Source organism: Pteropus vampyrus, unplaced genomic scaffold (genome assembly GCF_000151845.1).
Source record: "Pteropus vampyrus isolate Shadow unplaced genomic scaffold, Pvam_2.0 Scaffold320, whole genome shotgun sequence".
Lineage (NCBI taxonomy): Eukaryota > Metazoa > Chordata > Mammalia > Chiroptera > Pteropodidae > Pteropus > Pteropus vampyrus.
Genome location: NW_011889101.1, coordinates 414668 through 426043, shown reverse-complemented (window position 1 = coordinate 426043; position 11376 = coordinate 414668). Strand labels below are relative to the sequence as shown.

General features: G+C 60.6%; 1 protein-coding gene across 1 annotated transcript; it reads right to left on the bottom strand.

Moving 5' to 3' along the window:
- Positions 1-4229: 4229 nt before the first annotated feature.
- On the bottom strand, positions 4230-11282 carry CDCA4 (cell division cycle associated 4). The gene has a single exon (XM_011377722.2). The coding sequence runs from the start codon at positions 5629-5631 to the stop codon at positions 4915-4917; it is 717 nt and encodes a 238-aa protein (XP_011376024.1). The 5' UTR covers positions 5632-11282; the 3' UTR covers positions 4230-4914.
- Positions 11283-11376: the final 94 nt, after the last annotated feature.

Here is an 11376-nt window from a genome sequence, read left to right as displayed (position 1 = left end):
GTGTGGCCCGCTGGGAGGGGACGAGGACCTGATCTGGAGCTGGGCCGGCGGCAGGGGGCGGAGACCGGGGCTCAGCAGGGGCAGTTTGGTGCCCAGCACTGTGCGTCCACCTGCTTTGGGGAAACAGCACAGGGTGGGCAGTAGAAACTTCTAGAGCTGCAGAACAGAAGCCATTTCAGAGCAGCAAGACAAATGTCCACAGCGGCCGTCACGTGCTCATCTGTGGTCGGTCACAGGCAAGTGTAGGGAGGGCGGTGGTGGCTGAACCACAGTCTGAGGCTCACGTGCCCACGCCTGAGACACGGGGCCCACTGCTGGCCTTGGCCTTGGGCCGAGCGGTACAATCATGCGGGTATACAGCGCGGCCCGCCCCGCCGTGTGCCCCTGGTCGTGCGGGGTGGCAGCTGTGTCAGACCGCATGGGACGAGAAACACCCCGGAGCCTGGGTGCTGAGGCCTATGGCCGGTGGGCACCTCTCCCACCGTGAGTGCTGGAGCCTGAGCGTGTCCCATCTCGCCAGCTCTCAGGGACGCCAGGCAGCAGGCCGGGGGGCCTCATCACACGCAGCCACGGGGACGGGCGGTGCAGCCCGGCGCCCAGCAAGGCCTTCATTCCGCGGAGCCTGCACAGGGCGCTGTTTCACAGTGACGTTTGCTGAGATGGACAGCTTGGCATCTGAAAGACTTCACGTCTGCTGACCAGCTGGCTTGGTGGCGGGGACCACAGCTGTTTTGTGAGGGGTCTCCCAAATTCCAGGTTGTTCCCGGGACCCTCTGTGGGCCCCCCGTGCTGTGCGCACTGGACCAGCTCAGACGGAGGGCCTTCGGCAGAGCCAGTTCTCACCGAGTGGCGCCCTGGCCTGCCCTCTGAGGGGCCCCAGGCCTGGCTGCCACACCGCCCTGCCCAGGGGGCACCTCTGGGTCCCCACCAGCGGCCTCTAGCACCCTCAGGGTGAGCTTCCCCTGGTCGTCGCTGAGGCGGCCCCCTTGTGATGGCAGAGTCCACAATCAGCACTGACTTTTGTAAAATTTTGTTAAGTAAATGGCCTGGATAAGCCTGTGTTCTTGCTGGTTCATCTGCTCTGTGGAGCCTGGTGCCAGAGGGGCTGTCACTGCAGCCAGCCCTTGCTAGCAGCCCCTTCCCATGCCCCAGGTGAGGCCTGAGGCTGGCGGAGCACCCAGCACATACAGTGCGGTCCCAGCCATCACTGTCTACCAAGGCCACACTTGAGGCCACATCGCAGCCTGGGCGGCCTCGGAAGCCAGCTCTGGTGACCCTGGTGTCAGACCCAAATGGTGGCACAGTGGGACATGCAGCAACTGGCAGAGGTCACCTACCACAGGGAGGAGGATGCTAGCTGTCACTTGGCACCCAGCCGGGGCTGCCAGCCCCAGGCTGCGCGCGTAAGGGGTAACGCAGGTGCTCTGAGCCGCACATTTCGGAATGTGTTGACTTCATCTTCAGCTGGAAGGAGGTGGGATTGGGGACTGCATTTCTACCATGCCGCTTCCCTCACCATACTGCGGACTCCTGGGGCCCGGCGCCAGAGGCCCGATGGGATGCGCCATTTCCCAGCCTTTGGTTGAAGTTAGACTCGACAACCCAAAATCCACATTCTGCGTCCTGCCTCCCCCCACCCAGGTCCAAACTGAGATGGTGGCACTGACCGCCCCACAGCAGCTCCCTGATCCCCTTGCTGGCAGCCACACCTCCCACACCCACTGAGCCCAGTCTAGATCTGCGCGCCTCCCTGCTGCTTGTCAATGGAGGGACCCAGCCCCGAGCCCCGAGCCCCCAGCCCCGAGCCCCCAGCGGAAGGCATGGAAGGCGCGGCGCCTCCCCCTCCCTGGCCCAGACTTCAGGTCTGGCTCCAACTGTGCTGCGGAGGGCTTTGTACCCAGACACAACCTGCTCTCGTGTGAGTACAGACCAGGCGCGTCTGATTCAGACATACAAGCTGTGAGAGGCGGTCACTCTCACCCCGACCAGAACAAGCCTAACTGGCTACAAACTCATGGTTTTTAGTCATGGGAGAGCTGTGGGGACAAAGAAACCTGAGAAATTAAATGAAGCCATGGAAAGGCTGTGGTCCTGTCATCCCCTGGTGGGCTGGCAGGGAGAGGGCCGGGCGTGGTGGTGCGTGAGGACACTTTCAGCCGACACAAGGATCCAAGGACCGTCCCCCAGCTCATGTCCACCGAGTGCTCGGAGCAGAAGGCCGAGAGCTGCGGTGAGGGGGGTGGCTCGACGCACCCCAGGCACACGGCCCGGGCAGGCAGCGCCATGGGCAGCGGGTCAGCCGCGGGCGCCCGCTCACCCACGTTCTGGAAATGCTGAACAGAAGTCTGTCTGCTTTGGGGCCGAGACACCCGCCCAGGCGCCCCAAGGCTGCCGCCGTCCCCAGACTGGCCCCTGCCTCCTGCTGCCGCCATCCAAGCTTCCCAGCTCTGAGCAACCGGTCTGCATCCCGTGGTGCTGGTGCCGCCCTGTGGGCGCCCAGGGCAGCCGGCTGTGGGGGACACACCTAAGGCTTTTTCCAAAAAAATACAAGGCCACAGCACGAAATCAGACACAAAGAGAAAATTGACATAGAATGAGAAAAGAAACAAAATTAAAAAAGGCAATAATACCAATAAATTTCACAAACTCCAGGAAAATAACAATACTTTAATTCCCGACACACCTCGATACTTTTGCCTGCATCTCTTGTGATAACGTAATCTTACTCTCCAGAAAGATAATTCAATGTATGTTTATTGCTGATGGTTCAGAAGTTTCTCCCAACTTAGCAACTCGCCACTGGCCAAGCTGGATGAGCGCTGTCACCACTGTCAGGGCGGGAATGCCCTGCAATGTCCTTTCCCGAGCCAGCTGTCGGCTCGATGCACCTAAACCCCGCTTCCCCTCCCTCCACACACTCCAGTAAGGCAGCGAGGGGCCCAGCCTGGCCTCTGTGCCAGGAGCCAGGATTAAGGCAGCGAGGGGCCCAGCCTGGCCTCTGTGCCAGGAGCCAGGATGGTGGGTGGCAGGCGTACCCCAAAGTCCTTCCTGGCCAAGGAGAACCGGCAGCAGCTCGGCCATTCTTGGAAGCAAGTGGAAACACGCGGTGGTGACTGCGGCACTCACACCCGACTGCCCTTCCCCAGGACCCAGGACCGTGCTGAGCTCGACCCAGCCAGGCCAAGGGACAGGAGGATGATGGCCGGGCAGTGGCCTTGGCCAACCATGGCCAACACACCTTTTGCCATTTACAAAATCCCATGACCACGTGCACACAGGGACCTGGGGAGCCTGGGTCCTACAGTGCCAGTCAAACCCATTGGCAGCCACTGGCCACCGGCCTGTCCCTTCCTGGGGGATCATCAGCCAGCCAGGGAACCCGCTGACACAGCTGAGGCCAGAGGCACACCCCGCCCTGCCCAACCCGCAGGCCCGCCCACCTCCCTGCCACTCTGGACGTTTCTATGTCAGAGGCGAAGACGCTGAAACCAAACACTTTTAAAAAGATAGAGTAGGGCGCTTTTATAAGAAACAAGATGCCGCTTCAGGTTTACTGCTTCTCAGACACATACACTTTATTTCCCACAAGAAGGAAGTTTCAAAGCTGAAGGAAGCGCCCCATGGGTACTGAGGGCTGCACCCCACCCTGACCTCACCGGCGTGTCCGAGCCTGCGGGAGGGGAGCGTGCTTTGGAGAATGTGGCCCCACTGCCCACTTAGCACACCGAGTGACCCGGTTCCACCTGCAGGAGGCGCCTGAACCGACGGGAAAGGCCGCCCTCTGGGATGGGACACGGCAGGCAGCGAACACGGTTCCATCCTGTTGAGTAACTTTTAATAAAGTGAGGTGTGCGTCCCGGTAAGGATGGCCATGTGCGCAAGCGACAACAGCCTGTCCGGCTGAGGGCCGGGGAAGGCAGAAACAGCAGAGTCAGGGAACGCACAGCCCCGCTCGTAAACCAGGGAGAGATCTAGAAGCTGTGGGCAATCTCGGCCCGTGCGAGTCGCCGGGCGCGGGTGGCACCTGCCAGCCCACCACCATCGCCCTCACGATCAAGGGGCCATAATGACGTGTCCCGATTTAGTTCTAGACTTACATTTAACCTTAAAACTGGGTCCCAGCACAGGCATGGCACATTCCCACGTCCCAGGACAGGCATGGCACATGCAACTGGGTCCCAGGACAGGCATGGCACATTCCCACGTCGTGGCACGCGGACGAGCCACCTGGCAGCCGGCAGCCAGGCGCACGGTGACACCACCGCCGCCACCACCGCCGTTTACACATAAATAGGCATAAATTAAACCCTCCCAAATCTACCGTGATTCTCGGACTCGGCTCCCACAGCGGATCTGGTCAGGACACGGAACAGGCAGTGACCTCTCATGGTGCTCGGAGCGACGGACGTGTCCCCGTACGGTACTGTACACAGCTGACTCGGGGTGCCGCGAGGCTCATGAAAAACAATTCCTTACTTAAACCTTAAAAATTGAACACACCAACTGCAAGTGTTCAGGTTATAAAAATTTCTAATCAGCAGCAGAGATATTTATAGAAAAAATATACTTTTAAGAAAATAGCTGAAAAAATCTAAAGAGATAAAAGTATAAAAAAGTTTAAAAAATATATCTTAAGCCAAAATATCGCCCAAAACATATAAAACTTAATTCTAAAAAATTCACCTATGTAAAGTTAAATGAGGCTGGATGCAGCTGGTGGCTGGCCCAGGATGACCAGCCTGCAGGGAACCGCCCAGCCCCCGGGGGTGGGGCGGGGACGACAGCGGGCAGGCCGGACATCTCCCGGGACATTCCTGCAGTCACGAACAAAGCAGAAGCCGCTGTGGTCAGATGTGCTCTGGGGCGTCCGGGCCTGACAGACGATCTGAGACGTGTCCCGCAGGCATCGCCGGCTCAGGTCTCCACCAGAATCTCCACCACGTGGTCCAGCTCGCCCAGGTCCGACTTGCAGCTGGGGCTGGGGGATGGGGCAGCCACAGAGGCCAAGGCCTCAAGCCCATCGCCATGGCTCGACGTGCCAGCCACCATGCCGGTCAGCACCGCGTCCAGGTCGTAGTAGGAGCTGTCCACGTCCGCAAACAGCCCTTCCACGGAGCTTGGGGTTTTACTCTCCAGTGTCTCAAAGATGTGCCCCAGCGACTTCGGAAAGCCCCCTCTGCCGTCTCGAGGGCCGTCCACTTCCCAGATGCAGCTCTGCACGCCCCCCGGGGCTGGCGCCACGCCCAGTGCGGAGGCCAGGCCTGGCGTGTGGCCATCGGCCAAGCTGGGAGCAGGGTGCGCCCCCTCCTGCTCCCAGGCCGCCCGACACAGGATCTCTGTGGAGACGAGGCGGTCCTGCGGCCCCCGCCCGGTGCTCGGGGGCGCGGGCAGCCGCCAGGTCCCATCCTGGGTCATCTCCTCCTGGATCTGCCGCACTGTGTTGGCTATGAGGACCGAGCGGCAGAGGTTGGGCTCGACCAGCATGTGGCACAGCTGCAGCTTGACCAGAGACATGTCCAGGAGCGACTGCCGCTGCAGGCTGTAGGCCGGCGCGGCTCGCAGGCCGGCCAGCACGCCCTCCACGTCCTCCTCCCGCTCAGCGCCCTTCCTCTTCAGCCCCCGGGCAAACATCGTGTCCTGCGGAGACCCAGGGAGACGCCGATTAGCACAAGCCAGAGCCCCTGGCAGCCACTGCCCCACATCCAGTGTCCCCCGTCACATGGGGAGGAGGGCTGGCTACACACGGGGCCCTGGGACAGGTGGGCAGGCGGGGGTGACCCTGGTGTCTGATTCGGCACAGCCTCAGGGTAGCATGGAGAGGGGTGCAGACCACACACCTCCGACCACAGCTCCAGTCCCACCAGGAAGGAAAATGGGCTGAAAGCAGGAGGGGTGCACCTCTGAGGAGCGAGGCTGGAGAGCCAGCCAGCCTCTCCGGAGGGCAGCTGTGGCAGGCTGACCTGAGCACCCGGTTCCCAGGCCCCTCACCCGCAGGCCTCGGCGTGGCAGCCGGTCCCTCCGCGCCCCCTGCCATCACTGACAGAGTCCCTTGCTCTGCGCACAGCCCCGTGAGGGGGGCCGAGCCAGCGGGGGAGGACACGCCAGATGCGGGTTCCCCTCGAGGTCCTGTGTACCAGGTGCCCAGTGCCCTGAACGATGACGTCCACCTCCGCCACGGTGAGCAGGGCACAAGTGCGCATAGCCACATCCTCCCAGTGTCCCCGATGGACCAGGCGCTGGGTCGTGGACGCAGGTGCCCAGACGGGAGAGGGAGGGGCGCCTCACCTGCAAGCCCTGGCAGTGCCGTTCGGGCCTCCACTGGGCGCCTCCGCGGACAAGCTAAGCCGCCCTGCACTAAGCTTCCCTCTCGAATTTGTAAAGCAGCTAAACATTTTCATTCCAAATAAAGCGAGCTATTCAGAGAGAGGGTTAGGACCTTCCTAATGAGCAAACTGGATTTCTTTTTTTAAAAATACCAGTCCTGCGGCTCCGGGCGCCAGCTGCCAGCGCGATGCGGGCTCCCTGAGGGCGGCGTGGGGGCGGGGGCGGGGGCAGCTGCCGAGGCCCGGAGGGTCCTGCAGCGAAGGGAGAACAGGCTACCCACCCAGTCCCATCCTGAGTCGCTTTTCAACACAGCGGATCTCACTTTCTGTATATTTATATTTAACGACGGTAAAAAATAAAGTTGAATCTCGGGCACTGATCCCAAAAAATGAAAACCAACGTTCAGGCAAAAACATGTACAAAATGTTCATAACAGTGGCACTCAAGCCCCAAACAGAAACAGGCCCCTTGCTCGTGTCGCTAAGGCATGGGGCACCCCCCAGCAACCCCAGCAGTGACGCTGCGGTGCCATCATGGACCCCAAGGGAACTGCGCTGCATGGGAAAGCCACTCTCAAAGGCTGCGCAGACCCCCACCGCCGTGACCCGCGTGCGGCGTAGACAGGTGGGCGAGGCCAGCGAGTGGCTCTGCGTGGGCTGTGGCGGTGGGTCCAGGCCCAGGCCTGTGCTGAGGGCACAGAACCAGCTTGTGCGCACGCGCCGTCTGAACCAGCCGTGGCCACCCAGGCAAAGGTGACCTCCAAACGTTTCTTTTCAACTTCCTGTGAATCTATAATTTCAAAACATAAAGTTTAAAGAAGGGAGAGACCATGCTCATTCTCTACAGGGCTAATTTCCCCAGAACGGCAAGCAGGACTTAGGCAACACCACCTGGAGCGGCCACCGCTTGAGTCCTGACCGTGCACACACCCACTCGCAGAGTCCTCTATGAAGGGATGAAAGATTCCAGCACAGAACACAGGAATGTTCCAATTACTTCTGGTAATAAAGGGTTCAAGCTTTTTGTCTTGGCTGCAAATTCAACTTTTACGCAGCCCCCCCCCATCACTTATTTAAAACTCGCTAGCTTAGAATTGCTAAGTAATTCAAGAATTAAAATGAGATTATGTCAAAATATTAAAAGGTACCGTATGTCGAGGAAAAGATTAAGTTTCGAGGGTTCCTCTGCGGTGAGTCACTTCACCTCTTTGGTTTTTACTAATATTTTCAACCAAAATAAAATTCTAAGTCTGCTTGACAATGAATTTAATTCAAGGTCCAAACCAAACTCCTCGGAACAGCGCAATTAGGCCTTTGCCCTCGAGAGCAGCGGGGGTCTGCGGATGGGCAGGTGCCCCCGCAGGTGGGCCGGCCAGAAACCCCGCTCACACTCCGGCAGCACGAGCTGCCCTAAGGGCCGAGCACCCACCTGGGGGTCCGTAGGCAGCCTGCAGGCCTCAGACCCCCACCCTGAGGGGCAGCCCCGGCAGTCAACCACCTCCCTGCGACAGCTGCCCCAAACACGGGCCTGATCAGTAACTGATGGCCCTAACTGTGGCCCCACTAGAAAAAGCCCGATGTGCTCCCCAAGCAGTCACGTGGTCGCCTCACTTCTGGCTGGCCGCCCACATTCCTCATCCCCCTTTAAGGGCCCAGCACCCCCAGCACATACAATATATTTAAGTACTTACGTTTGGGTGCATTACACGTGTACGTTGCGTAACGGGTGTGGCGTGGTGTGTGTAACACATAAGGACAAATGGAGCTCGCCTACTCTCCTGTGCCCCGTCTCTGCCCAGCACGGGGGTGGGGGGGAGTTGGGCTCCCAGGGGCAACAGCCCCGAATGAGCAGCCATGGTGGGCCGTGGCGCCTCCCCGCGGCCGGGACTCGTCCGAGAATACCGGGCGAGCCCGTGGCCCTAACCTGGGAGGTCATCAGCGGGCTCCCTGAGCTCTTCTCTGGGCACCCCCTCGCCTGCGGGGTGGAGAGCCCATCGCAGGCTCTGCCTTCTCGCCCGGCACGTGGTCGGTGTCCTGCAGTAAGTTCACCGTCACTTCCCACAGCGGCGCATTCGCTCGTCCACGGCACCCGCGCCGCTCACCACCACCCGGGTGGGTGCTGGGGCCGGGAGTTCTAGCGGCTGCGCCGATGCGCCTGGCACTGGGCTTCTCGGGGCGCCCGCCAGGCAGAGGCGGGGGCAGCTCTGGCGCGCGGCGAACTCTGCCGCTCACTCGGCACACAGGCTGCTACGCACCCCGCCCGCTCCCCGCTTTCCCTTCCCACGCGCCCGCCGGGGCCACCTGTTTCCCCACCCGGAAAGTGGGTGAACGCTAGTGTATCTGACGGTGGAACCCAGCTCAGCCACCCCTGCCGCCAGCACTAGACACGGCGACGCGACGAACCACGCGACATGCAGAACAGAAGAGCCGGCGCGCTGCGCCGCAGCAGCTGCCGCCGGGGGCTTCTGGGGCCGGCGGAGCTACGCGCAGCGCCAGCAGCGGCGTAGCCTGGAGGGAACCGGCCAGGACGACCGCCGCGGGGCCAGAGCCCAGGGACCCGCACACGATGTGTTCTGCTCGCTGTCCTCAATGAAACCTCAGTGACAAACAAAACGGACAACCAAGACGATGGGGGCGGCTACCGTCCACTCACACCTCACCCACCCCGCCAGGACACAGGCGCTCTAATTACGCCCTTCGAAGGTCCCAAACCCTCAGTGAGTGTTATTTTGTCACACTCCACAGGAGAAAGTGCCCGTGTGCGGCTGTCCGGGCCCCGCGTGTTGCGGTGGATGGCTCGCGGAGCCCAGGGCCACCCTCCTGACACCTGTGCTTGGGACTATGGCTCTGAAGGGATCCGCGCGGTGCTGGGGCAGAGGTGAGGATGCAGACCCCCAGGTGAGCCCTCTCCGGGAAGCCCAGGTGACTGGGACCCGGGCTCACAGCCCCTGCTCCGGGGCTGTCCTAGCTGCACAGCCTGATAAAAAGCATTAGGTATCGCCACCCACCTCCACGGGCTCCACAAACAGCTGAAGGTCTCGCCGCCGGGCTAAGTTACAGGCTCAGATGCCACCACCAGGGTTGACTGTTCCACTCCAAACCCTCTGCCAACCGCGGCACTGCCCTAGGCCTCCTCCAGACCAAGCGCTGACCAGACAGAGAAATGGAGGAGGGACAGAGGGACCGAGTTCTCCATGGTGGGTGGAGCCAAGAGGGCGCTGTGCCCGCCCACTCAGAGCACACCCAAGGCAGAGGGGACCCGGAGGCGACCTGGCTGGCCGCACCAACCCTCACACGTGACCAACCATCCTGGGAGGCTGGTGAGAAATGTAGAGTCCCCAGATTCCGAGCAGTAGGGCTAGCACAGGCTCAGCTCTGACCTGACCCATGACCTTCAGCCACTGCCAGGCACTTCCGTGAGCCCAAGTTTTTAAGGCAAATCGACACAAAGACTCAGTTTGTCACACCGCCAGACCTGCTGAGAATTACTCCACTGGAGAGAGACGGAGCCATCGCCAAGCCAAGAATGGCCGGTTGGGGTCGCGGTGTGGCCCCCGCCCTGCTGCTGCCCTCAGACATTTTGGCACAGCAAGGGTGGGACACTTGCCCATCCTCTTTCCAAGATGAAACCTGCAAAGGTCGTAAGGGACTTTTAATCTGAATTTCGACTCAGAATTATAAAACACGGCAAAACTTGAAAACAGCAGTCGTCCATAGGACGTTTATAAGACATTAAACTTAATTTTTTTCTTGGCTCATTTTAAAAGCAGTGAACTTGGTCCTGTGTCCCGGGCGTGCGGCAGTGGCCACCAGCGGAGGAAGCACAGCGGGTACCCTGTACCTGGACCGGAGCGTCACCCCTCCCCCCACGCTGTTGTGACCTGGGGGACTCTCTTCCTGGTGATCCTATTTTGGGGGCAATAAGCTTTTGGAAATGGAGAGCTAAGCTTGCCTCTGACTCGTGGGGGCGAGTTTCTGCTACTGTTCCTAGTCACAGCACTGCGCCTCGCTGCTGACAGTCCACTGGCCTGGGTCAGGAGTTGGCCTCACCCCACTTCCCGCCCCCTCGGCCGGGCTGGCCAGCACTGGGCGGGGCAGCGTAAGCCAGACTGCACAGGAAGCAGGCAGAGCCAGCTTCAGGCCACTGAGGCCCGCATTACTCGTCCCCAGACGCTCCCTGACCAGCGAAGAAAGAGGGTCTCTGCAGTCTGTGGAGCGAAACCATTGCAAAACCACCTGAACATTCCTTGGCAAAGCAGTTTAAACCCAAGAAAAAAGGAAAAGAACTCAAACTGAACACTCAAGCAGGCAATGGCTACCGGGGCGGCCTCCTGCCCTACAGGGCTCCAGAGAAGGGTACCTGGGCTGGGCCATTCTAGAAGGCGTCACGTTACCACGGTTTTGCTAAAAGGGCATAAGATGAAACTCGAGGCTTTCGTTGCTACTTCTGTGCCACCCACTGTGCAGATGGCACATCTGGAAGGACACCTAGAAACACAGCGGGAGGGCTGACGGGAGGGAGGCTGGATGATGCACGGGTGCTCGGAAGGGTGGGTGGGCGATGGGAGGAGGGGCAAGCACCGGTACTGTGGTCAGAGCTGTAAATTCATGTCGGCCAACAAGAGGCTCTGCCAGGGTCCCCACCCCACAGGTCAAGGAGGGTCATCGAGGCGCCCAAGGAGGAGCCTGCAGTGACCTTTTCCAAGTCGCAAGGAAGGCCACAGGGTAGGGGCTTCCTTACGGAGACCCTGACCTCACGAGCAGCCCAGTAAACCCATTTTAAGTGTTTCTCCACTAAAGAAAGCCCTCGGTGTGGTTAAAGCCACGAAGGAGTTGTTACTTTTTAGTTCAAGGGACGCAGGACAGCGAAAGTTTCGGTCGTGGCGGCACGAGGGGATCCCAGGGGGTTGACGACCCGGCCGGCAGGCGGGGGACGGGTGGGGGCGCCGGCCGACGGGGTCGCGCCCCCTCCTCCGGGCGCCCCGCAGGCAGCCAGCCAGCTTGCAGCCGGAGCTGGCGCAGGCCGCGTGAGGGCTGATGTACTGCCCAGGCC